The 26,203-nt window shown below is 45.4% G+C and overlaps 2 protein-coding genes and 17 non-coding genes across 19 annotated transcripts; 11 read left to right on the forward strand and 8 right to left on the reverse strand.

Annotated features, from left to right (window-relative positions):
* Nucleotides 1-137: 137 nt before the first annotated feature.
* LOC127970845 (uncharacterized) lies at nt 138-16,279 on the forward strand. The gene is made up of 5 exons (XM_052573549.1): nt 138-578; nt 674-883; nt 1,515-1,927; nt 2,193-3,371; nt 16,133-16,279. The coding sequence occupies exons 1-5, from the start codon at nt 200-202 to the stop codon at nt 16,277-16,279; spliced, it is 2,328 nt and encodes a 775-aa protein (XP_052429509.1). The 5' UTR covers nt 138-199.
* trnam-cau (transfer RNA methionine (anticodon CAU)) lies at nt 4,604-4,677 on the forward strand. Its single transcript has one exon. It is a non-coding gene; the product is annotated as a tRNA-Met (tRNA).
* trnal-cag (transfer RNA leucine (anticodon CAG)) lies at nt 5,883-5,965 on the reverse strand. Its single transcript has one exon. It is a non-coding gene; the product is annotated as a tRNA-Leu (tRNA).
* trnam-cau (transfer RNA methionine (anticodon CAU)) lies at nt 6,062-6,135 on the forward strand. Its single transcript has one exon. It is a non-coding gene; the product is annotated as a tRNA-Met (tRNA).
* On the reverse strand, nt 7,341-7,423 carry trnal-cag (transfer RNA leucine (anticodon CAG)). Its single transcript has one exon. It is a non-coding gene; the product is annotated as a tRNA-Leu (tRNA).
* On the forward strand, nt 7,520-7,593 carry trnam-cau (transfer RNA methionine (anticodon CAU)). Its single transcript has one exon. It is a non-coding gene; the product is annotated as a tRNA-Met (tRNA).
* On the reverse strand, nt 8,799-8,881 carry trnal-cag (transfer RNA leucine (anticodon CAG)). The gene has a single exon. It is a non-coding gene; the product is annotated as a tRNA-Leu (tRNA).
* On the forward strand, nt 8,978-9,051 carry trnam-cau (transfer RNA methionine (anticodon CAU)). Its single transcript has one exon. It is a non-coding gene; the product is annotated as a tRNA-Met (tRNA).
* trnal-cag (transfer RNA leucine (anticodon CAG)) lies at nt 10,257-10,339 on the reverse strand. The gene has a single exon. It is a non-coding gene; the product is annotated as a tRNA-Leu (tRNA).
* On the forward strand, nt 10,436-10,509 carry trnam-cau (transfer RNA methionine (anticodon CAU)). The gene has a single exon. It is a non-coding gene; the product is annotated as a tRNA-Met (tRNA).
* On the reverse strand, nt 11,715-11,797 carry trnal-cag (transfer RNA leucine (anticodon CAG)). Its single transcript has one exon. It is a non-coding gene; the product is annotated as a tRNA-Leu (tRNA).
* Nucleotides 11,894-11,967, forward strand: trnam-cau (transfer RNA methionine (anticodon CAU)). Its single transcript has one exon. It is a non-coding gene; the product is annotated as a tRNA-Met (tRNA).
* On the reverse strand, nt 13,173-13,255 carry trnal-cag (transfer RNA leucine (anticodon CAG)). The gene has a single exon. It is a non-coding gene; the product is annotated as a tRNA-Leu (tRNA).
* Nucleotides 13,352-13,425, forward strand: trnam-cau (transfer RNA methionine (anticodon CAU)). The gene has a single exon. It is a non-coding gene; the product is annotated as a tRNA-Met (tRNA).
* Nucleotides 16,280-19,238: 2,959 nt separating the features above from the next.
* On the forward strand, nt 19,239-23,228 carry LOC127970861 (uncharacterized). Its single transcript, XM_052573550.1, has 5 exons — nt 19,239-19,437; nt 19,559-20,360; nt 20,456-20,665; nt 21,297-21,709; nt 21,975-23,228. The coding sequence occupies exons 2-5, from the start codon at nt 19,817-19,819 to the stop codon at nt 23,226-23,228; spliced, it is 2,421 nt and encodes an 806-aa protein (XP_052429510.1). The 5' UTR covers nt 19,239-19,437; nt 19,559-19,816.
* An 833-nt stretch (nt 23,229-24,061) lies between these two features.
* trnal-cag (transfer RNA leucine (anticodon CAG)) lies at nt 24,062-24,144 on the reverse strand. The gene has a single exon. It is a non-coding gene; the product is annotated as a tRNA-Leu (tRNA).
* A 96-nt stretch (nt 24,145-24,240) lies between these two features.
* On the forward strand, nt 24,241-24,314 carry trnam-cau (transfer RNA methionine (anticodon CAU)). Its single transcript has one exon. It is a non-coding gene; the product is annotated as a tRNA-Met (tRNA).
* A 1,205-nt stretch (nt 24,315-25,519) lies between these two features.
* trnal-cag (transfer RNA leucine (anticodon CAG)) lies at nt 25,520-25,602 on the reverse strand. Its single transcript has one exon. It is a non-coding gene; the product is annotated as a tRNA-Leu (tRNA).
* A 96-nt stretch (nt 25,603-25,698) lies between these two features.
* trnam-cau (transfer RNA methionine (anticodon CAU)) lies at nt 25,699-25,772 on the forward strand. The gene has a single exon. It is a non-coding gene; the product is annotated as a tRNA-Met (tRNA).
* The last annotated feature ends 431 nt before the right edge of the window (nt 25,773-26,203 follow it).

Here is a 26,203-nt window from a genome sequence, read left to right on the forward strand (position 1 = left end):
GCTGAAAACCAGGTTTAGGGGCTGACCAGATCTCATGATACGCTTGGACATCTGGCATTTTATGCGCAGGATTGCCTTGGGGTGTACAACTGATGCCCATCAGTTGTACCCCATTTTCATGTCATGGCTATCAGCATGCATCTTTGAATGGGATGCAGCTGACGTCTCTATCCTTCGCAAAGCAAAGAGAGAGCTGTTGATGTCCCAGGGTTGGCCTGCGCTGACAGATGAAGATGTAAACAAGCATCTGACCAGGGAGGAGCTGGCTCTACATTGCCGGAGGAGGACCCGTGGAGAGGAGACTACCATCCTTCTCCTTGAACAACTGCTTACAGAACTCCTGAGCAGCAAGGGAAATGACTCTCTGGGGGTTCCTCTCTTGGATCGAGAAAGGATGGAGCACATCTGGTGTGTCCAAAAGAAGCACATCAAGTGTATCCAAGACCCTCTTGGTGTTGCCCTCTATACTGAGACCGGGAGCCTAACCAAGGGAGGTGTGCTTCTGAAGACTTACAGATGTGCCAGAGGCTCCACTTCTCTTGAATCCTTTCATTTACACCTTAACCGTTTCATCCCAGGTATGTATTTGTCGAACACACACTGCATGTGCAAAGAAAGAACATTTAAGTGTCTGTGTGTTTAACATTGCCTAAAAACTGTTGTCTGTTTAAAGGGACCAGTGCAAACAGTCTGAACTTTCAGATTTATTTGTTGGAGGGTCTACACAGGTGGAACCAGGATCGGGAGGCAGCTTCCATGTCATCTGAGCCATCAGCTTTACGCAGCTACACAGGAGAACTTGTTCACTGTGTAAACAGCAATTATGAAAAGCTGTTTGGCAGGAAAGTGGTCCCCACGTTTTGTCCCCCTGCACGTTACACCGGTAAAATAATTTATTATTGTTAATTAACTTGCAATTCCCGTGTAGTCTCAGTCAATATTTTATTTAAGCCTATACAGTGTACTTTGTATCTGTATTTTTGAACTATAAACTATCAACTTGATCAACTTTTTTTTTCTTGAAACATGCCCTCTGTCATCTGATCGATATTTTCTTTCAAGTAAAAGGCCTTTCAGTATAATTGTACAAACGTCTACCTTAATCTCATAAATCACATGTCATTTTGCTGTGGAATCTTTTTTATTAGAAAGTAGTTAATTTTTAGAAAGAATAACTTGATTATTATTAGTAATATTTGGTGACCATTTACTGTACTGAAGTTACTTTGGTTTACTTGATTAGAAAAGTCAAGTTACATGTAGTAACATTTGAGTAATTACATTTGAGTTACATTTGAGTAATTGTATTTGTATGTTTCTCAGTCATCATTGTATTGTATTTCTTTGTTTTGGCCCCACAGTTATAGGTTTATGGCCTTTTTTTTCTTTTTCTCCTGTACTATGATCTCCATGATCTCACACTATAACAATATATGAACAACTACAAAGGCCTTATGTATCAAATATGTTGCACAGCAATTATATTTAATTCCTATTCATTGTTTTTATTCCAGGTGAGCTCATTGGAGTGCAGTATCTATTCCAGCAGACTGGTCAGGCACTGCAGGACATGAACCCAGACTCTGAAGAGACGGCAGAGCTCATCGAGGAACTTAATGTGGAGGAGCGAGATGAAGATGAGGGCTTCTGTGATGTCAGCGAGGATCACACAATTGCAGATCCCGAGGATGTTCTGTCACCTCCCTCCTCCACTCTGACACTGGGTTCTTCCACCGTGGTCACCAGCAGTGACACGGCTGTACTGGGTTCCACATCCCCTTCACTGGTCCCTGATCCTACACCTGCTCCTTCATCACCTGGACCCTCGGGGACTGCTGTGCCACCTTTTCCCTCTGAAACATCTGTTTCACCACTCTCCTCAGAGCCAGAGGATGCTGGTCAGGATGATGATGACGATGAAGAGACTGTAAGTGCCACTCCTCTCTATTTCTTTCAAATAAACTATATTAAATTAAAATAAGGATTGATCAACATATACTTCTTGCTACTGCTTTATATCCAGACTTTGCTCAGATTTTAAACTAAAGTCATTAGTAGGCAACAAATCAGTTTTATTTAGTTAGTGCTTTGTACTATACAGATTGTGTTAAACAGCAACACATCAATGGAACTAGTTATGGAACTAGGCATTTAACAAATGTGATTATTATTTGTGCTTGTTTTCTTAATAGGCTGTTGACTACCAAAATGTCCCGGGATACCAACATGTGGACAAGCTGGCCGAATATCTGGTGGAGCTCCGGGGTCACACAGCCCTTAGCCTGACCAATCAGGAAGCCAGCACCATAATTGAACTTTGGCAGAACCTGGCTGACCAGGACAAGCAACGGGTGGTGTATGCAGCTAGACACCAGAAGAGACTGCTGAGTGGACGCTTCAGAGTACCAAAGAGGCCCACTAAAACCCCAGGAGTAGAGAGCACCATCAGAAGTGTGCTGGGAGCAAGCAGCGCACCTGCTCAGTGGCCTGACTGTTGCCGTCTGGTGGAAACCATCTTCATCAGGCTTTGCAATACCCACCCAAGCCCCAAGAGAAAAGGCAAGGGAACGCTGTCGAGATGGTCTCTAATCCTCCAGGATTACAGGAGGATAAGGCAGCTTGTACTGGGCAACAGCTTGGTGATGGGAGGAACCTTAATGCAGCTGATGGAGGTTAACCAGAATACCCTGATTCAGTGGTATAACAACAGACAGAAAAAGCAGGAACTGTCTGTGCTGATTCAGGGCATTCAGTTGCCTCAGCCCCTCCCTGAAGCTCAGGAACCTCTCCAGGCTGCCAAACGCCTACGGACTGAGCCAGAACAATCAGGGGAGCAGCACCAGTACAAGCTACCAGAGAGCACAGCAGGTCAGGCAAAACAGAGGCACACCTCTACTGGGCGACCTCCTCTCAGACCCAAGGCACCAACACAGACTACTATGTTGGTTACGCCATCAGCACCTGGAGCATCAGTGCAGATGGTACCCAATATACTTATACCTGCAGCACCAGGTTTCCCGGGTGTGCCAATGCTTCAGGGTGTGCCAATGTTCCAGGGCATGCCAATGGCTCAAAGACTGCCAATGGTCCAGGGCATGCAAATGGTCCAGGGCATGCCAATGGTCCAGAGGATGCCATTGGTTCAGGGAATGCCAATGGTTCAGGGAATCCCGATGGTCCAGGGAATGCCAGTGGTTCAGGGGATGCCACTGTTACATCCTACAGTTGTGCAGGGCACAAGTTCACAACCAGCTGCCAATCCCCAAACCATGCCTAAGAGACCCTACAAGAGAACTGTAGAGGCGAACACTTGCAAGAAATGCGGACATTTCAAAACCAGTGCAACAGGACATAGCCAGTACAGGGGCAAAGTATACTGCCCACAATCTGAAACTGTTACAAAAGAACAGTGGTTAGAGGAAATGCGGAAAACTGTTCCCAAATAATGTATATATTTTTATTTATTGTAGTGTGTATATAGTTGTTTAAATATAGTTATAGTTATTATTTGTGTTGAACATTATTTAATATTTTATTTACTGCTTTTTAAAAACCTATTTAACTTATTTGTGTTTGTATTTAAAACTGTATTTACTGTTTTATTTACCTTTTTAATTTATTGTTTGAAAACTTATTTAATTTTATATTTATTACTGTTCAGTTAAAAAAAAATTCATTTTATTTCCCTTTTGATTTAAAGTTGTTTTAAAACTTATTTAAAATTTAATTTGTTTAATATTTATTATTGTTCTATTGGCATAATTGTAAAAATAAAATAATAATTGGCAAAAGACAGATTTTTTGTAATTTGCACTTTAATATAACCATTTCATCAGTACACTGAAAAAATAAAACGTGTTTACAAAAAATAATTTGCATTTGTCATTTGTCACAGACATTTTCCAGCATATGAATATTTTCATCTTTAATTAGAAATGACAGATTTGAATGTGTCGAATAAATGTAAGATCCTGAATGTAAGATGTAAAAATCCTTAATCAGAATAAATATCAATACAACTGCAATAATAATATGCTTAATCAGAATAAATTATGAATACAACAACTACTAAATAACTAATAATAACAAAACACATTTCCATTCGTGTACTTACATTTTCATGACAAAAAATATCAAACAAAGCACATATATATACATTTAATTAACATTGAAACATTATTTATTTAAAGCAATTAACAATATTACAAAAAGTTGTCTTTAGCTGGATTCGAACCTGTGTCGCGGGGAGCACCTGCAATAGGAAACAGTGTAATATAAATGCCCGAATTTAACGCAAGAAGAAACCGGAAGATGTATCACTGCGCGCATGCTAAGGAAGATTGGGCTTTGAACGTCAAATTTCACCCTTTCTTTTCTTCATTTTTTCTTTCTCTTCTTCCCCTTCTCTTTTTCTTCCTTCCCTCTTTTCTTCCCTTCTTCCCCGTCTTTGACGGACTACTGTTCCCCAGCTTGAGCGCAGCGCCTTAGACCGCTCGGCCATCCTGACACCCTTGCCTGGCTAGAGATGGCCTGTTCGAGCCGCACCTGAAACCAGGGACCTAGAAGCTACTTTTTCTCTGTTCGGGCCCCCTTTAGCCCACGGGCCTCGTTGGCGCAGTTAGGCAGCGCGTCAGTCTCATAATCTGAAGGTCGTGAGTTCGAGCCTCACACGGGGCAGGGTGGTTCTTTTTTTCTGATAACTGAGAGAGCTTAGACCAGGGGTGTCAAACTAAATTCCTTTAGGGCCCGAGCCCTGTAGAGTGTTGTTCCAACCCTTCTCAAACACACAAGGCATGTAGTTTTCAAATGAGCCTGAAGGGCATGATTAGTTGGATCAGGTGTGTTCTATCAGGCTTGAATCTAAACTCTGCAGGTCTCCGGCCTTCCAGGGACTGAGTTTGACACCCGTGGCTTAGAAAGAAAGAGTGAGGTTCTCTGTCCCCTTTCGTGTGGGTTTCCCTGTGTCTCCTGGGGGCAAAAGGCCACAGCTCCTCTTCAGGGCAGGTGAAATGATGCTTTGTGGAAAACTGTCAGGTTCCAGGTAAATTCCCTGAATCTCATCCAGCGACATTGCGTGTAGGCCCGTGCAATCCTTTTATTTACAGTGAAGTCAAAATTCTGCATGCATGCTGGCTAATGCTACATGAAGGCAGCAATAGCATCCCTCTCATATTCATGTAACACGTGGCCACGTCCTCCTGAGGTTTTGTGAAGTTTCAAAGGCCATATTGCTGCACTGGCCCGGTCCTGAAGATTTGCCTTGTACAACGTTCGGAAGATTAGACCCTTCCGATCAGAGCAGGCCACACAACTCCTTGTCCAAGCTCTTTGTTTTCTCCAGACTGGACTACTGCTATGCTCCCTTGGCGGGTCTTCCGGCACGTACTATCAAGCCTCTGCAACTGATCCAGGATGCAGCAGCGAGACTGGTCTTCAACGAGCCAAAGAAAGCCCACGTCACACCTCTCTTCATAATTTTGCACTGGCTACCAATAGCTGTTCGCATCAGATTCAAGGTACTGATGTTTGCCTACAAGATAACCACTGGCTCTGCAGCAATATACCTAAAGTCGATGGTGCAGACCTACGCTTGCTTTCTGCAAGTGAACGATGCCTCGTGGTGCCATCCCAAAGAGGCACAAAATCACTCTCAAGGACCTTTTCCTGGACTGTTCCCAGCTGGTGGATCGGCCTGCCTATCTCAATTCGAGCAGCGGAGGCTTTAACCCTTTTCAAAAAGTGTCTAAAAACTCATCCTTGTCTTCAACGCCTGCCCAATTAATACTAGCATTTGCCTAATGCGTCGTTTTGTCAAAGTTAACGCCCTGCTGGCCCAACGTAGCAGAAGACTGAAGTCTCTGTCTGCAGCCAAAGGATAGGTCTGTCAGAAGTGGGATTCGAACCCACGCCTCCAGGGGAGACTGCGACCTGAACGCAGCGCCTTAGACCGCTCGGCCATCCTGACACCCTTGCCTGGCTAGAGATGGCCTGTTCGAGCCGCACCTGAAACCAGGGACCTAGAAGCTACTTTTTCTCTGTTCGGGCCCCCTTTGGCCCACGGGCCTCGTTGGCGCAGTTAGGCAGCGCGTCAGTCTCATAATCTGAAGGTCGTGAGTTCGAGCCTCACACGGGGCAGGGTGGTTCTTTTTTTCTGATAACTGAGAGAGCTTAGACCAGGGGTGTCAAACTAAATTCCTTTAGGGCCCGAGCCCTGTAGAGTGTTGTTCCAACCCTTCTCAAACACACAAGGCATGTAGTTTTCAAATGAGCCTGAAGGGCATGATTAGTTGGATCAGGTGTGTTCTATCAGGCTTGAATCTAAACTCTGCAGGTCTCCGGCCTTCCAGGGACTGAGTTTGACACCCGTGGCTTAGAAAGAAAGAGTGAGGTTCTCTGTCCCCTTTCGTGTGGGTTTCCCTGTGTCTCCTGGGGGCAAAAGGCCACAGCTCCTCTTCAGGGCAGGTGAAATGATGCTTTGTGGAAAACTGTGAGGTTCCAGGTAAATTCCCTGAATCTCATCCAGCGACATTGCGTGTAGGCCCATGCAATCCTTTTATTTACAGTGAAGTCAAAATTCTGCATGCATGCTGGCTAATGCTACATGAAGGCAGCAATAGCATCCCTCTCATATTCATGTAACACGTGGCCACGTCCTCCTGAGGTTTTGTGAAGTTTCAAAGGCCATATTGCTGCACTGGCCCGGTCCTGAAGATTTGCCTTGTACAACGTTCGGAAGATTAGACCCTTCCGATCAGAGCAGGCCACACAACTCCTTGTCCAAGCTCTTTGTTTTCTCCAGACTGGACTACTGCTATGCTCCCTTGGCGGGTCTTCCGGCACGTACTATCAAGCCTCTGCAACTGATCCAGGATGCAGCAGCGAGACTGGTCTTCAACGAGCCAAAGAAAGCCCACGTCACACCTCTCTTCATAATTTTGCACTGGCTACCAATAGCTGTTCGCATCAGATTCAAGGTACTGATGTTTGCCTACAAGATAACCACTGGCTCTGCAGCAATATACCTAAAGTCGCTGGTGCAGACCTACGCTTGCTTTCTGCAAGTGAACGATGCCTCGTGGTGCCATCCCAAAGAGGCACAAAATCACTCTCAAGGACCTTTTCCTGGACTGTTCCCAGCTGGTGGATCGGCCTGCCTATCTCAATTCGAGCAGCGGAGGCTTTAACCCTTTTCAAAAAGTGTCTAAAAACTCATCCTTGTCTTCAACGCCTGCCCAATTAATACTAGCATTTGCCTAATGCGTCGTTTTGTCAAAGTTAACGCCCTGCTGGCCCAGCGTAGCAGAAGACTGAAGTCTCTGTCTGCAGCCAAAGGATAGGTCTGTCAGAAGTGGGATTCAAACCCACGCCTCCAGGGGAGACTGCGACCTGAACGCAGCGCCTTAGACCGCTCGGCCATCCTGACACCCTTGCCTGGCTAGAGATGGCCTGTTCGAGCCGCACCTGAAACCAGGGACCTAGAAGCTACTTTTTCTCTGTTCGGGCCCCCTTTAGCCCACGGGCCTCGTTGGCGCAGTTAGGCAGCGCGTCAGTCTCATAATCTGAAGGTCGTGAGTTCGAGCCTCACACGGGGCAGGGTGGTTCTTTTTTTCTGATAACTGAGAGAGCTTAGACCAGGGGTGTCAAACTAAATTCCTTTAGGGCCCGAGCCCTGTAGAGTGTTGTTCCAACCCTTCTCAAACACACAAGGCATGTAGTTTTCAAATGAGCCTGAAGGGCATGATTAGTTGTATCAGGTGTGTTCTATCAGGCTTGAATCTAAACTCTGCAGGTCTCCGGCCTTCCAGGGACTGAGTTTGACACCCGTGGCTTAGAAAGAAAGAGTGAGGTTCTCTGTCCCCTTTCGTGTGGGTTTCCCTGTGTCTCCTGGGGGCAAAAGGCCACAGCTCCTCTTCAGGGCAGGTGAAATGATGCTTTGTGGAAAACTGTGAGGTTCCAGGTAAATTCCCTGAATCTCATCCAGCGACATTGCGTGTAGGCCCGTGCAATCCTTTTATTTACAGTGAAGTCAAAATTCTGCATGCATGCTGGCTAATGCTACATGAAGGCAGCAATAGCATCCCTCTCATATTCATGTAACACGTGGCCACGTCCTCCTGAGGTTTTGTGAAGTTTCAAAGGCCATATTGCTGCACTGGCCCGGTCCTGAAGATTTGCCTTGTACAACGTTCGGAAGATTAGACCCTTCCGAATAGAGCCGGCCACACAACTCCTTGTCCAAGCTCTTTGTTTTCTCCAGACTGGACTACTGCTATGCTCCCTTGGCGGGTCTTCCGGCACGTACTATCAAGCCTCTGCAACTGATCCAGGATGCAGCAGCGAGACTGGTCTTCAACGAGCCAAAGAAAGCCCACGTCACACCTCTCTTCATAATTTTGCACTGGCTACCAATAGCTGTTCGCATCAGATTCAAGGTACTGATGTTTGCCTACAAGATAACCACTGGCTCTGCAGCAATATACCTAAAGTCGCTGGTGCAGACCTACGCTTGCTTTCTGCAAGTGAACGATGCCTCGTGGTGCCATCCCAAAGAGGCACAAAATCACTCTCAAGGACCTTTTCCTGGACTGTTCCCAGCTGGTGGATCGGCCTGCCTATCTCAATTCGAGCAGCGGAGGCTTTAACCCTTTTCAAAAAGTGTCTAAAAACTCATCCTTGTCTTCAACGCCTGCCCAATTAATACTAGCATTTGCCTAATGCGTCGTTTTGTCAAAGTTAACGCCCTGCTGGCCCAACGTAGCAGAAGACTGAAGTCTCTGTCTGCAGCCAAAGGATAGGTCTGTCAGAAGTGGGATTCGAACCCACGCCTCCAGGGGAGACTGCGACCTGAACGCAGCGCCTTAGACCGCTCGGCCATCCTGACACCCTTGCCTGGCTAGAGATGGCCTGTTCGAGCCGCACCTGAAACCAGGGACCTAGAAGCTACTTTTTCTCTGTTCGGGCCCCCTTTAGCCCACGGGCCTCGTTGGCGCAGTTAGGCAGCGCGTCAGTCTCATAATCTGAAGGTCGTGAGTTCGAGCCTCACACGGGGCAGGGTGGTTCTTTTTTTCTGATAACTGAGAGAGCTTAGACCAGGGGTGTCAAACTAAATTCCTTTAGGGCCCGAGCCCTGTAGAGTGTTGTTCCAACCCTTCTCAAACACACAAGGCATGTAGTTTTCAAATGAGCCTGAAGGGCATGATTAGTTGGATCAGGTGTGTTCTATCAGGCTTGAATCTAAACTCTGCAGGTCTCCGGCCTTCCAGGGACTGAGTTTGACACCCGTGGCTTAGAAAGAAAGAGTGAGGTTCTCTGTCCCCTTTCGTGTGGGTTTCCCTGTGTCTCCTGGGGGCAAAAGGCCACAGCTCCTCTTCAGGGCAGGTGAAATGATGCTTTGTGGAAAACTGTGAGGTTCCAGGTAAATTCCCTGAATCTCATCCAGCGACATTGCGTGTAGGCCCGTGCAATCCTTTTATTTACAGTGAAGTCAAAATTCTGCATGCATGCTGGCTAATGCTACATGAAGGCAGCAATAGCATCCCTCTCATATTCATGTAACACGTGGCCACGTCCTCCTGAGGTTTTGTGAAGTTTCAAAGGCCATATTGCTGCACTGGCCCGGTCCTGAAGATTTGCCTTGTACAACGTTCGGAAGATTAGACCCTTCCGATCAGAGCAGGCCACACAACTCCTTGTCCAAGCTCTTTGTTTTCTCCAGACTGGACTACTGCTATGCTCCCTTGGCGGGTCTTCCGGCACGTACTATCAAGCCTCTGCAACTGATCCAGGATGCAGCAGCGAGACTGGTCTTCAACGAGCCAAAGAAAGCCCACGTCACACCTCTCTTCATAATTTTGCACTGGCTACCAATAGCTGTTCGCATCAGATTCAAGGTACTGATGTTTGCCTACAAGATAACCACTGGCTCTGCAGCAATATACCTAAAGTCGCTGGTGCAGACCTACGCTTGCTTTCTGCAAGTGAACGATGCCTCGTGGTGCCATCCCAAAGAGGCACAAAATCACTCTCAAGGACCTTTTCCTGGACTGTTCCCAGCTGGTGGATCGGCCTGCCTATCTCAATTCGAGCAGCGGAGGCTTTAACCCTTTTCAAAAAGTGTCTAAAAACTCATCCTTGTCTTCAACGCCTGCCCAATTAATACTAGCATTTGCCTAATGCGTCGTTTTGTCAAAGTTAACGCCCTGCTGGCCCAACGTAGCAGAAGACTGAAGTCTCTGTCTGCAGCCAAAGGATAGGTCTGTCAGAAATGGGATTCGAACCCACGCCTCCAGGGGAGACTGCGACCTGAACGCAGCGCCTTAGACCGCTCGGCCATCCTGACACCCTTGCCTGGCTAGAGATGGCCTGTTCGAGCCGCACCTGAAACCAGGGACCTAGAAGCTACTTTTTCTCTGTTCGGGCCCCCTTTAGCCCACGGGCCTCGTTGGCGCAGTTAGGCAGCGCGTCAGTCTCATAATCTGAAGGTCGTGAGTTCGAGCCTCACACGGGGCAGGGTGGTTCTTTTTTTCTGATAACTGAGAGAGCTTAGACCAGGGGTGTCAAACTAAATTCCTTTAGGGCCCGAGCCCTGTAGAGTGTTGTTCCAACCCTTCTCAAACACACAAGGCATGTAGTTTTCAAATGAGCCTGAAGGGCATGATTAGTTGGATCAGGTGTGTTCTATCAGGCTTGAATCTAAACTCTGCAGGTCTCCGGCCTTCCAGGGACTGAGTTTGACACCCGTGGCTTAGAAAGAAAGAGTGAGGTTCTCTGTCCCCTTTCGTGTGGGTTTCCCTGTGTCTCCTGGGGGCAAAAGGCCACAGCTCCTCTTCAGGGCAGGTGAAATGATGCTTTGTGGAAAACTGTGAGGTTCCAGGTAAATTCCCTGAATCTCATCCAGCGACATTGCGTGTAGGCCCGTGCAATCCTTTTATTTACAGTGAAGTCAAAATTCTGCATGCATGCTGGCTAATGCTACATGAAGGCAGCAATAGCATCCCTCTCATATTCATGTAACACGTGGCCACGTCCTCCTGAGGTTTTGTGAAGTTTCAAAGGCCATATTGCTGCACTGGCCCGGTCCTGAAGATTTGCCTTGTACAACGTTCGGAAGATTAGACCCTTCCGATCAGAGCAGGCCACACAACTCCTTGTCCAAGCTCTTTGTTTTCTCCAGACTGGACTACTGCTATGCTCCCTTGGCGGGTCTTCCGGCACGTACTATCAAGCCTCTGCAACTGATCCAGGATGCAGCAGCGAGACTGGTCTTCAACGAGCCAAAGAAAGCCCACGTCACACCTCTCTTCATAATTTTGCACTGGCTACCAATAGCTGTTCGCATCAGATTCAAGGTACTGATGTTTGCCTACAAGATAACCACTGGCTCTGCAGCAATATACCTAAAGTCGCTGGTGCAGACCTACGCTTGCTTTCTGCAAGTGAACGATGCCTCGTGGTGCCATCCCAAAGAGGCACAAAATCACTCTCAAGGACCTTTTCCTGGACTGTTCCCAGCTGGTGGATCGGCCTGCCTATCTCAATTCGAGCAGCGGAGGCTTTAACCCTTTTCAAAAAGTGTCTAAAAACTCATCCTTGTCTTCAACGCCTGCCCAATTAATACTAGCATTTGCCTAATGCGTCGTTTTGTCAAAGTTAACGCCCTGCTGGCCCAACGTAGCAGAAGACTGAAGTCTCTGTCTGCAGCCAAAGGATAGGTCTGTCAGAAGTGGGATTCGAACCCACGCCTCCAGGGGAGACTGCGACCTGAACGCAGCGCCTTAGACCGCTCGGCCATCCTGACACCCTTGCCTGGCTAGAGATGGCCTGTTCGAGCCGCACCTGAAACCAGGGACCTAGAAGCTACTTTTTCTCTGTTCGGGCCCCCTTTAGCCCACGGGCCTCGTTGGCGCAGTTAGGCAGCGCGTCAGTCTCATAATCTGAAGGTCGTGAGTTCGAGCCTCACACGGGGCAGGGTGGTTCTTTTTTTCTGATAACTGAGAGAGCTTAGACCAGGGGTGTCAAACTAAATTCCTTTAGGGCCCGAGCCCTGTAGAGTGTTGTTCCAACCCTTCTCAAACACACAAGGCATGTAGTTTTCAAATGAGCCTGAAGGGCATGATTAGTTGGATCAGGTGTGTTCTATCAGGCTTGAATCTAAACTCTGCAGGTCTCCGGCCTTCCAGGGACTGAGTTTGACACCCGTGGCTTAGAAAGAAAGAGTGAGGTTCTCTGTCCCCTTTCGTGTGGGTTTCCCTGTGTCTCCTGGGGGCAAAAGGCCACAGCTCCTCTTCAGGGCAGGTGAAATGATGCTTTGTGGAAAACTGTGAGGTTCCAGGTAAATTCCCTGAATCTCATCCAGCGACATTGCGTGTAGGCCCGTGCAATCCTTTTATTTACAGTGAAGTCAAAATTCTGCATGCATGCTGGCTAATGCTACATGAAGGCAGCAATAGCATCCCTCTCATATTCATGTAACACGTGGCCACGTCCTCCTGAGGTTTTGTGAAGTTTCAAAGGCCATATTGCTGCACTGGCCCGGTCCTGAATATTTGCCTTGTACAACGTTCGGAAGATTAGACCCTTCCGATCAGAGCAGGCCACACAACTCCTTGTCCAAGCTCTTTGTTTTCTCCAGACTGGACTACTGCTATGCTCCCTTGGCGGGTCTTCCGGCACGTACTATCAAGCCTCTGCAACTGATCCAGGATGCAGCAGCGAGACTGGTCTTCAACGAGCCAAAGAAAGCCCACGTCACACCTCTCTTCATAATTTTGCACTGGCTACCAATAGCTGTTCGCATCAGATTCAAGGTACTGATGTTTGCCTACAAGATAACCACTGGCTCTGCAGCAATATACCTAAAGTCGATGGTGCAGACCTACGCTTGCTTTCTGCAAGTGAACGATGCCTCGTGGTGCCATCCCAAAGAGGCACAAAATCACTCTCAAGGACCTTTTCCTGGACTGTTCCCAGCTGGTGGATCGGCCTGCCTATCTCAATTCGAGCAGCGGAGGCTTTAACCCTTTTCAAAAAGTGTCTAAAAACTCATCCTTGTCTTCAACGCCTGCCCAATTAATACTAGCATTTGCCTAATGCGTCGTTTTGTCAAAGTTAACGCCCTGCTGGCCCAACGTAGCAGAAGACTGAAGTCTCTGTCTGCAGCCAAAGTATAGGTCTGTCAGAAGTGGGATTCGAACCCACGCCTCCAGGGGAGACTGCGACCTGAACGCAGCGCCTTAGACCGCTCGGCCATCCTGACACCCTTGCCTGGCTAGAGATGGCCTGTTCGAGCCGCACCTGAAACCAGGGACCTAGAAGCTACTTTTTCTCTGTTCGGGCCCCCTTTAGCCCACGGGCCTCGTTGGCGCAGTTAGGCAGCGCGTCAGTCTCATAATCTGAAGGTCGTGAGTTCGAGCCTCACACGGGGCAGGGTGGTTCTTTTTTTCTGATAACTGAGAGAGCTTAGACCAGGGGTGTCAAACTAAATTCCTTTAGGGCCCGAGCCCTGTAGAGTGTTGTTCCAACCCTTCTCAAACACACAAGGCATGTAGTTTTCAAATGAGCCTGAAGGGCATGATTAGTTGGATCAGGTGTGTTCTATCAGGCTTGAATCTAAACTCTGCAGGTCTCCGGCCTTCCAGGGACTGAGTTTGACACCCGTGGCTTAGAAAGAAAGAGTGAGGTTCTCTGTCCCCTTTCGTGTGGGTTTCCCTGTGTCTCCTGGGGGCAAAAGGCCACAGCTCCTCTTCAGGGCAGGTGAAATGATGCTTTGTGGAAAACTGTGAGGTTCCAGGTAAATTCCCTGAATCTCATCCAGCGACATTGCGTGTAGGCCCGTGCAATCCTTTTATTTACAGTGAAGTCAAAATTCTGCATGCATGCTGGCTAATGCTACATGAAGGCAGCAATAGCATCCCTCTCATATTCATGTAACACGTGGCCACGTCCTCCTGAGGTTTTGTGAAGTTTCAAAGGCCATATTGCTGCACTGGCCCGGTCCTGAAGATTTGCCTTGTACAACGTTCGGAAGATTAGACCCTTCCGATCAGAGCAGGCCACACAACTCCTTGTCCAAGCTCTTTGTTTTCTCCAGACTGGACTACTGCTATGCTCCCTTGGCGGGTCTTCCGGCACGTACTATCAAGCCTCTGCAACTGATCCAGGATGCAGCAGCGAGACTGGTCTTCAACGAGCCAAAGAAAGCCCACGTCACACCTCTCTTCATAATTTTGCACTGGCTACCAATAGCTGTTCGCATCAGATTCAAGGTACTGATGTTTGCCTACAAGATAACCACTGGCTCTGCAGCAATATACCTAAAGTCGCTGGTGCAGACCTACGCTTGCTTTCTGCAAGTGAACGATGCCTCGTGGTGCCATCCCAAAGAGGCACAAAATCACTCTCAAGGACCTTTTCCTGGACTGTTCCCAGCTGGTGGATCGGCCTGCCTATCTCAATTCGAGCAGCGGAGGCTTTAACCCTTTTCAAAAAGTGTCTAAAAACTCATCCTTGTCTTCAACGCCTGCCCAATTAATACTAGCATTTGCCTAATGCGTCGTTTTGTCAAAGTTAACGCCCTGCTGGCCCAACGTAGCAGAAGACTGAAGTCTCTGTCTGCAGCCAAAGGATAGGTCTGTCAGAAGTGGGATTCGAACCCACGCCTCCAGGGGAGACTGCGACCTGAGCGCTAGCTGACGAAGGATAGTCCGACATAATTTCAGAAATGTTGAGCAATGTCGAACTGCGCAGCCAATCGCATCGAAGCGCTATGACATTTGGACCAATGGCGTCGAAGCGCCTTAACATTTCCAGCCAATCAAAAAGCGCAATTCATAACATTCTCTTGACATTCGTGACATTTGGCCAATCAGAGAGCAAGGGGATGCCGGCGGCACGTTTCCGCGTATCACCGCTAGGTGGAGGGGTCAGCGCTTCTAGTCAGGTGTCAATCAAGTTGCCGAAACGTGCCGAAGGTGTACGAAAGAATGACATCGTCCTCAGGAGGTGTGTCAAGGGTCAAAAAAGTTCATTACCGAAGTTCGTGACCTACGACGAGTATCATTGCCGCGGAGCTCAGCATCATTTTTACGGAGGACAGCGAAACTTCATTTTAAAACTAAATACGGCGATATTACCGACGACGACAACAGTTAAGAAATTATCATCTAATTGCAAAAAAAATTTTGTATTCAATTTTTTTATTATTAGTGTAATTTTAACTGTTTTAATTGTTCTTTCAAAACTGTTTCATCAAAGTCAATAAAAATGTCTGGCAAACAACAAAAATCACATAAAGCTATGTCGGACGCTGAATGGATTTCGCGTTTAAAAAAGTTTGCCAGCACAGGAATGTGGCCATCAAATGAAGGTAACAGGCCTGCTCCTAGACAGAAAAAGTGGTACGAGATTTATCAAAGGGTGAGTGAGTGTTTGTTACCTTTGCATGATAGAGAGAAAAAAAACACTTAAGTGTTTGTTGACTTGCATAATCGAACATTATTAGTATAGTTGTTTAATGTATTTGCATAAGAGAACAACAGATTAGGCTCCATTACAAACATTTACCTGGTCCCATTCATTGGTATGGTGTAATGTGATGGTTGTGTTATGTTTATGTAATGTTGCAGGTATTTTGAGATTTATGTCATACTGTTAATGAAAAGTTACATCAAAGACCTTTTGTGTACTGGGAGACTCAGAGATTTGAGAGGGGGAAGGGGGAAGGGACAGTGAATGAATAGGTGGTCTGAAGGTGTGAAATGTTCCTCTCTTGTATCTCTCTCCTTTAAAGAGAGATACCAGCTCTAACATTATATGTAAGATAAGCTTGACTTGTGTCCTAGACATTAATCAGTGAATGAATTAATATATTAATTTAATAAAGTATTGTATGCTTTATACTCACTTGTATTGTGCATTACATTTGTTATAATACTTACAGATTGAGAAATGTCCGATGCTGTCTCGTGGCCAAACAACCTTGCTTGGAGGTGTGCTGAAATGCATCTGTGGTTTTCACACTCTAAAGGTAACATTAATGTAGCAAGTATTTTTTGTTAATATTATTTACTGAAATGTTTTCTTTCTGAATTGTTATATGTATTTTTTATTAATTTTTTTTGGTTGTGTTAAGCAGCCCACTGCGTCAAACGTTACTGGACCAGCACAAAAGGTGGTGGAACAACCTCATGCTGCTGAAACAGCAAAGAAGGTCATGGAGCAGAGTCAGCCTGACCTCCAGCCTCATCCCCTGCCCCAGCCCCAGCCAACTGCACCTGTGTAAGCAAGAGTTGCAACACAATTTTCATCGGTAAGAATTGCTTTTTTGTAGCACTGAAGTATGAGCTCAGTTCAAATTCGAGGAAGTTCAGAAAGTAAGAAGAAAAAAAGAAAAAGCAAGAATTCTATGAGATGCTGGTTGAGACCTGCTAATTTTCACACCTCTTGTACAATGGGGGCAACTGTTGTCTGCTGATTGGTCGGTTTGAATATCTCAGCTTTGGTTTAAGTCACATGGTCAAGAATAAATGAAGATTGTAACCTGCCTGCTTTCTCCCTTTCATCTCTGGGCTCTACTCTTTGATTGTCCTCTTTGTCTCTAACTGAGCTCTGCCTTTGTTGAAGGTCACTGAGCTAGACTCATGTCCCTCATGGCATCTCTCTCAATACTTCTCATGTGTTAAAGCTCTTTTTTTTCCTGCAAGTAAATGCTGCATTTACTTAAAATTGTAATATTAACACAAATAGTAATGCTTGCTATTATAACACATTCTGTCTTCTCACATTTTTAGTTTACCAAATCAAGATTTACCGGGTCTCACATTGCTGCAGCAAAGCCAAATCTCAGTTTGGCCAGGAGAACTTCTCAGGCTGAAGACCAGCCCAGCGCAGCAGTGTCTAGTGCCTCTAGACCAAGCACTACAGTCTCTGTAAGTAATGGCATAATCTATATTGTACTCTATGAAGACACGTTTCACGTTCCATTCTATACAAATTATTAAACTATTTAAACTATTTTTTAATAACAGAAAACCATATATTAATAAACAAAAAAGTTATATTTTATAAATAGATTTCATATAAATTACTATTCAAAAGTTATTGATGTTAAGATAGTGTTACTTTTATTGAAAAAGGAGGCATTAAATTGATAAAAAAATCTCAGACACAAAAGATTTCTATTCAACATCATGTTACAAACGATTTCTATTTCAAATAAATGCTGTTCTTCAAACTTAATTCTGAAAAATACCACCTGTCATATTTATGGACTTTTGTATTTTCTCTCCTCATGTTCCTCAACCTAGTTTGTGTCTCCTCTTGATTATGTCATTCAGTTAATCTGTGTCTAGTTAATTTACTCATTTGTCCCTCATTGGTCTGTCTACTTAAATTTAGTCTGTTCAGTTTGTCTTGGTCTATGTGTTACTGCCTTCCTTTGTGTGGGTTAATTAAAGATTATTTACCCTTGATTTTCATCTTTGTGTGCTTTCCCCAACACCATAAGTGTGGCAACCACTGTAATGCAGTTTTATTATCAGCTATTTTCACGTTTTCAACTAATAATGAAGGTTTATGTTCAATAGAATGGTTTCTGAAGGATCATGTAACACTGAAGACTGGAGTAATGATGCTGAAAATTGGTTCTTGCCACCGTATAAATAAATTACATTTCCTATTTTTAAACTTTAAATTGTAGTAATGTTCCACAATTTAACTATCTTTTTAGTTTTTGACTGTATTTTTTATCAAATGCAACCTTGGTGAGCAGAATAGGTTTCTTTTATAAACATTTGGGCCTCAAACTTTGCAACTGTAGTGTATGATTTAATCTAGGACGACTAAGTTATTGTAATGTTCTATTTGCAAAATCTATATTTTACTTCATGATTGTACAGACACCAGATCCTACAGTTCCAACCCCTGTCCCCAGAGCCACTGCAGATGTGTCCAATCCCGCTCAGCCATGCAGGATCGTCTCTGTAAGTAATTTCATATTCTGTTGGTCCAAAAATGTAATTAAATCAGCTTTTACCAGACACTTAATGGAGATGTAAAAAGGATTACATGCCATGAAAATTGAATATTACTTTTATAACCAGTAGTTCATTAAAACACATTCATGCTGAAAAAAAACAACAACAATCAAACTATTGTCATAATGTCAATTGAGTTTACATGATACTGATTTATTGATGATAAACAGTGTATAGATGTTAACATTCATGTGTCAGAATAAATAGATATTGGTTATAAAGTCTCAGAATTCTTTTTTATTTCATATTCAACAGGATTTCAGGATTATTTTGTTCCTTTTTTTGGATGACTTCCGTGTATAATGTAAAGTTATCAGTTTCATTGTCGTAATAATCATTGTAATACCATGTAATACAATGATGATTTTATGTGAAAGTAATCAGGGATACAAATAAAATTCTTAAAGTGATTAAAAAGTAAAATGAACTTACTAAACTTAATGTTTTGCCTTTTTTTCCATCACAGACTGCTCCTTCTGGGGCATTATTGCAAGGTCCATCTGTAGTTCAACTTCCTCGTTTGTGGTCTGAGAACATACCACCAGAGGATCACAAGTGGATTGGCAAAAGGCTTTTCAAAATTGGATCCAAAGGAAAGCCAGCACTTCATGATGACCTCCAGCTCTGGTATTACCCCCCACAACCAGCACTTATTTACAATCAGGCTCCAGCTCCAGACAGATTCTTTTGTCATACTCTTCTGCTGTGGATGCCATACAAGCTGTGGAGGGTTAAGGTTCTCTGTCCCAATCCAGCCTGCGGACAACATCAGCTGACAGGAGGTGGTCTGCACAAAAGGGCACGGCAGGTTCTAGACATTGACAGAACATACAATATGGTCACAGAAACCCTTATCTGTACAAAGTGTAGAGCCTCGCATGTGTCCTGGAGTCAGACTGTCCTGCAACAGCTAGATCTGGGCCATCGCTCTGAGTTTCAGGTCATCCTCACGCGGAAGTAAGTACACTTTCATTCCTCATCCAGTTGTTAGCCCATCATCACGTGTGTGTATGTATGCAAATACTTTACAATTAAATAGCTAAAATATATGAATATGTGGATTTTGCTTTTCCTAAGGTACGCCTGTGATATGCGGGTCATCAGGCTCTTGCGTGAGCGTGGCTTAGGCAATAGTCCCACTAGGGTGATAAAGCAGCTGCGTGAAAACCACAGCGAGCAGTGGCTCCATCATCTGGCCCGGTACACCACCCAATGTGTTGACTTCCTCAATCAACCCGGGGTGATGCCAGTAAATTTCCAGGAGCCCCCAGAGCCTACGGTGGTGCCAAGCTGCAAGTGGTTGCTCACCGTTTACAGCCAAGACATTCTGACCAGGCTGGATGAAATCCATGCCAGAATAACATCCACCTATGGCTCTGTCTTGAAGATGGATTCTACTAAAAAGGTTAGTTGTGGATTTGTTCATTAATGGTGTTTATATACCAGCATGGCACTGTATCTGTATTTTTCATGGTGTGATGTTTGATTTATATTTACAGCATGCTTCATATCATCTCTTATTACAGATCACCAAGAAGCTGGCTGGGACAGCGAGGGGAACGGGACTCTGGCTTACCTCTGTTGGCAACGAGTTTGGTCAGGTGCTCATAAGTGTGCTGACAGCCCAGGAAGGAGCAGGACTTGACATGATGGTAGACGGTCTGGTGAAAAGATACCAGCAGGCTGGTGTAAATCCACCTTCTGTGTTGTACGTGGACTGTGGGTGCTGCAGTGAGGTGAGCGAGAGCAAGCTGAAAACCAGGTTTAGGGGCTGACCAGATCTCATGATACGCTTGGACATCTGGCATTTTATGCGCAGGATTGCCTTGGGGTGTACAACTGATGCCCATCAGTTGTACCCCATTTTCATGTCACGGCTATCAGCATGCATCTTTGAATGGGATGCAGCTGACGTCTCTATCCTTCGCAAAGCAAAGAGAGAGCTGTTGATGTCCCAGGGTTGGCCTGCGCTGACAGATGAAGATGTAAACAAGCATCTGACCAGGGAGGAGCTGGCTCTACATTGCCGGAGGAGGACCCGTGGAGAGGAGACTACCATCCTTCTCCTTGAACAACTGCTTACAGAACTCCTGAGCAGCAAGGGAAATGACTCTCTGGGGGTTCCTCTCTTGGATCGAGAAAGGATGGAGCACATCTGGTGTGTCCAAAAGAAGCACATCAAGTGTATCCAAGACCCTCTTGGTGTTGCCCTCTATACTGAGACCGGGAGCCTAACCAAGGGAGGTGTGCTTCTGAAGACTTACAGATGTGCCAGAGGCTCCACTTCTCTTGAATCCTTTCATTTACACCTTAACCGTTTCATCCCAGGTATGTATTTGTCGAACACACACTGCATGTGCAAAGAAAGAACATTTAAGTGTCTGTGTGTTTAACATTGCCTAAAAACTGTTGTCTGTTTAAAGGGACCAGTGCAAACAGTCTGAACTTTCAGATTTATTTGTTGGAGGGTCTACACAGGTGGAACCAGGATCGGGAGGCAGCTTCCATGTCATCTGAGCCATCAGCTTTACGCAGCTACACAGGAGAACTTGTTCACTGTGTAAACAGCAATTATGAAAAGCTGTTTGGCAGGAAAGTGGTCCCCACGTTTTGTCCCCCTGCACGTTACACCGGTAAAATAATTTATTATTGTTAATTAACTTGCAATTCCCGTGTAGTCTCAGTCAATATTTTATTTAAGCCTATACAGTGTACTTTGTATCTGTATTTTTGAACTATAAACTATCAACTTGATCAACTTTTTTTTTCTTGAAACATGCCCTCTGTCATCTGATCGATATTTTCTTTCAAGTAAAAGGCCTTTCAGTATAATTGTACAAACGTCTACCTTAATCTCATAAATCACATGTCATTTTGCTGTGGAATCTTTTTTATTAGAAAGTAGTTAATTTTTAGAAAGAATAACTTGATTATTATTAGTAATATTTGGTGACCATTTACTGTACTGAAGTTACTTTGGTTTACTTGATTAGAAAAGTCAAGTTACATGTAGTAACATTTGAGTAATTACATTTGAGTTACATTTGAGTAATTGTATTTGTATGTTTCTCAGTCATCATTGTATTGTATTTCTTTGTTTTGGCCCCACAGTTATAGGTTTATGGCCTTTTTTTTCTTTTTCTCCTGTACTATGATCTCCATGATCTCACACTATAACAATATATGAACAACTACAAAGGCCTTATGTATCAAATATGTTGCACAGCAATTATATTTAATTCCTATTCATTGTTTTTATTCCAGGTGAGCTCATTGGAGTGCAGTATCTATTCCAGCAGACTGGTCAGGCACTGCAGGACATGAACCCAGACTCTGAAGAGACGGCAGAGCTCATCGAGGAACTTAATGTGGAGGAGCGAGATGAAGATGAGGGCTTCTGTGATGTCAGCGAGGATCACACAATTGCAGATCCCGAGGATGTTCTGTCACCTCCCTCCTCCACTCTGACACTGGGTTCTTCCACCGTGGTCACCAGCAGTGACACGGCTGTACTGGGTTCCACATCCCCTTCACTGGTCCCTGATCCTACACCTGCTCCTTCATCACCTGGACCCTCGGGGACTGCTGTGCCACCTTTTCCCTCTGAAACATCTGTTTCACCACTCTCCTCAGAGCCAGAGGATGCTGGTCAGGATGATGATGACGATGAAGAGACTGTAAGTGCCACTCCTCTCTATTTCTTTCAAATAAACTATATTAAATTAAAATAAGGATTGATCAACATATACTTCTTGCTACTGCTTTATATCCAGACTTTGCTCAGATTTTAAACTAAAGTCATTAGTAGGCAACAAATCAGTTTTATTTAGTTAGTGCTTTGTACTATACAGATTGTGTTAAACAGCAACACATCAATGGAACTAGTTATGGATATAGGCATTTAACAAATGTGATTATTATTTGTGCTTGTTTTCTTAATAGGCTGTTGACTACCAAAATGTCCCGGGATACCAACATGTGGACAAGCTGGCCGAATATCTGGTGGAGCTCCGGGGTCACACAGCCCTTAGCCTGACCAATCAGGAAGCCAGCACCATAATTGAACTTTGGCAGAACCTGGCTGACCAGGACAAGCAACGGGTGGTGTATGCAGCTAGACACCAGAAGAGACTGCTGAGTGGACGCTTCAGAGTACCAAAGAGGCCCACTAAAACCCCAGGAGTAGAGAGCACCATCAGAAGTGTGCTGGGAGCAAGCAGCGCACCTGCTCAGTGGCCTGACTGTTGCCGTCTGGTGGAAACCATCTTCATCAGGCTTTGCAATACCCACCCAAGCCCCAAGAGAAAAGGCAAGGGAACGCTGTCGAGATGGTCTCTAATCCTCCAGGATTACAGGAGGATAAGGCAGCTTGTACTGGGCAACAGCTTGGTGATGGGAGGAACCTCAATGCAGCTGATGGAGGTTAACCAGAATACCCTGATTCAGTGGTATAACAACAGACAGAAAAAGCAGGAACTGTCTGTGCTGATTCAGGGCATTCAGTTGCCTCAGCCCCTCCCTGAAGCTCAGGAACCTCTCCAGGCTGCCAAACGCCTACGGACTGAGCCAGAACAATCAGGGGAGCAGCACCAGTACAAGCTACCAGAGAGCACAGCAGGTCAGGCAAAACAGAGGCACACCTCTACTGGGCGACCTCCTCTCAGACCCAAGGCACCAACACAGACTACTATGTTGGTTACGCCATCAGCACCTGGAGCATCAGTGCAGATGGTACCCAATATACTTATACCTGCAGCACCAGGTTTCCCGGGTGTGCCAATGCTTCAGGGTGTGCCAATGTTCCAGGGCATGCCAATGGCTCAAAGACTGCCAATGGTCCAGGGCATGCAAATGGTCCAGGGCATGCCAATGGTCCAGAGGATGCCATTGGTTCAGGGAATGCCAATGGTTCAGGGAATCCCGATGGTCCAGGGAATGCCAGTGGTTCAGGGGATGCCACTGTTACATCCTACAGTTGTGCAGGGCACAAGTTCACAACCAGCTGCCAATCCCCAAACCATGCCTAAGAGACCCTACAAGAGAACTGTAGAGGCGAACACTTGCAAGAAATGCGGACATTTCAAAACCAGTGCAACAGGACATAGCCAGTACAGGGGCAAAGTATACTGCCCACAATCTGAAACTGTTACAAAAGAACAGTGGTTAGAGGAAATGCGGAAAACTGTTCCCAAATAATGTATATATTTTTATTTATTGTAGTGTGTATATAGTTGTTTAAATATAGTTATAGTTATTATTTGTGTTGAACATTATTTAATATTTTATTTACTGCTTTTTAAAAACCTATTTAACTTATTTGTGTTTGTATTTAAAACTGTATTTACTGTTTTATTTACCTTTTTAATTTATTGTTTGAAAACTTATTTAATTTTATATTTATTACTGTTCAGTTAAAAAAAAATTCATTTTATTTCCCTTTTGATTTAAAGATGTTTTAAAACTTATTTAAAATTTAATTTGTTTAATATTTATTATTGTTCTATTGGCATAATTGTAAAAATAAAATAATAATTGGCAGAAGACAGATTTTTTGTAATTTGCACTTTAATATAACCATTTCATCAGTACACTGAAAAAATAAAACGTGTTTACAAAAAATAATTTGCATTTGTCATTTGTCACAGACATTTTCCAGCATATGAATACTGATGTTTGCCTACAAGATAACCACTGGCTCTGCAGCAATATACCTAAAGTCGATGGTGCAGACCTACGCTTGCTTTCTGCAAGTGAACGATGCCTCGTGGTGCCATCCCAAAGAGGCACAAAATCACTCTCAAGGACCTTTTCCTGGACTGTTCCCAGCTGGTGGATCGGCCTGCCTATCTCAATTCGAGCAGCGGAGGCTTTAACCCTTTTCAAAAAGTGTCTAAAAACTCATCCTTGTCTTCAACGCCTGCCCAATTAATACTAGCATTTGCCTAATGCGTCGTTTTGTCAAAGTTAACGCCCTGCTGGCCCAACATAGCAGAAGACTGAAGTCTCTGTCTGCAGCCAAAGGATAGGTCTGTCAGAAGTGGGATTCGAACCCACGCCTCCAGGGGAGACTGCGACCTGAACGCAGCGCCTTAGACCGCTCGGCCATCCTGACACCCTTGCCTGGCTAGAGATGGCCTGTTCGAGCCGCACCTGAAACCAGGGACCTAGAAGCTACTTTTTCTCTGTTCGGGCCCCCTTTAGCCCACGGGCCTCGTTGGCGCAGTTAGGCAGCGCGTCAGTCTCATAATCTGAAGGTCGTGAGTTCGAGCCTCACACGGGGCAGGGTGGTTCTTTTTTTCTGATAACTGAGAGAGCTTAGACCAGGGGTGTCAAACTAAATTCCTTTAGGGCCCGAGCCCTGTAGAGTGTTGTTCCAACCCTTCTCAAACACACAAGGCATGTAGTTTTCAAATGAGCCTGAAGGGCATGATTAGTTGGATCAGGTGTGTTCTATCAGGCTTGAATCTAAACTCTGCAGGTCTCCGGCCTTCCAGGGACTGAGTTTGACACCCGTGGCTTAGAAAGAAAGAGTGAGGTTCTCTGTCCCCTTTCGTGTGGGTTTCCCTGTGTCTCCTGGGGGCAAAAGGCCACAGCTCCTCTTCAGGGCAGGTGAAATGATGCTTTGTGGAAAACTGTGAGGTTCCAGGTAAATTCCCTGAATCTCATCCAGCGACATTGCGTGTAGGCCCATGCAATCCTTTTATTTACAGTGAAGTCAAAATTCTGCATGCATGCTGGCTAATGCTACATGAAGGCAGCAATAGCATCCCTCTCATATTCATGTAACACGTGGCCACGTCCTCCTGAGGTTTTGTGAAGTTTCAAAGGCCATATTGCTGCACTGGCCCGGTCCTGAAGATTTGCCTTGTACAACGTTCGGAAGATTAGACCCTTCCGATCAGAGCAGGCCACACAACTCCTTGTCCAAGCTCTTTGTTTTCTCCAGACTGGACTACTGCTATGCTCCCTTGGCGGGTCTTCCGGCACGTACTATCAAGCCTCTGCAACTGATCCAGGATGCAGCAGCGAGACTGGTCTTCAACGAGCCAAAGAAAGCCCACGTCACACCTCTCTTCATAATTTTGCACTGGCTACCAATAGCTGTTCGCATCAGATTCAAGGTACTGATGTTTGCCTACAAGATAACCACTGGCTCTGCAGCAATATACCTAAAGTCGCTGGTGCAGACCTACGCTTGCTTTCTGCAAGTGAACGATGCCTCGTGGTGCCATCCCAAAGAGGCACAAAATCACTCTCAAGGACCTTTTCCTGGACTGTTCCCAGCTGGTGGATCGGCCTGCCTATCTCAATTCGAGCAGCGGAGGCTTTAACCCTTTTCAAAAAGTGTCTAAAAACTCATCCTTGTCTTCAACGCCTGCCCAATTAATACTAGCATTTGCCTAATGCGTCGTTTTGTCAAAGTTAACGCCCTGCTGGCCCAACGTAGCAGAAGACTGAAGTCTCTGTCTGCAGCCAAAGGATAGGTCTGTCAGAAGTGGGATTCAAACCCACGCCTCCAGGGGAGACTGCGACCTGAACGCAGCGCCTTAGACCGCTCGGCCATCCTGACACCCTTGCCTGGCTAGAGATGGCCTGTTCGAGCCGCACCTGAAACCAGGGACCTAGAAGCTACTTTTTCTCTGTTCGGGCCCCCTTTAGCCCACGGGCCTCGTTGGCGCAGTTAGGCAGCGCGTCAGTCTCATAATCTGAAGGTCGTGAGTTCGAGCCTCACACGGGGCAGGGTGGTTCTTTTTTTCTGATAACTGAGAGAGCTTAGACCAGGGGTGTCAAACTAAATTCCTTTAGGGCCCGAGCCCTGTAGAGTGTTGTTCCAACCCTTCTCAAACACACAAGGCATGTAGTTTTCAAATGAGCCTGAAGGGCATGATTAGTTGTATCAGGTGTGTTCTATCAGGCTTGAATCTAAACTCTGCAGGTCTCCGGCCTTCCAGGGACTGAGTTTGACACCCGTGGCTTAGAAAGAAAGAGTGAGGTTCTCTGTCCCCTTTCGTGTGGGTTTCCCTGTGTCTCCTGGGGGCAAAAGGCCACAGCTCCTCTTCAGGGCAGGTGAAATGATGCTTTGTGGAAAACTGTCAGGTTCCAGGTAAATTCCCTGAATCTCATCCAGCGACATTGCGTGTAGGCCCGTGCAATCCTTTTATTTACAGTGA

This window comes from Carassius gibelio, chromosome A4 (genome assembly GCF_023724105.1).
Source record: "Carassius gibelio isolate Cgi1373 ecotype wild population from Czech Republic chromosome A4, carGib1.2-hapl.c, whole genome shotgun sequence".
Taxonomy (NCBI): Eukaryota; Metazoa; Chordata; class Actinopteri; order Cypriniformes; family Cyprinidae; genus Carassius; species Carassius gibelio.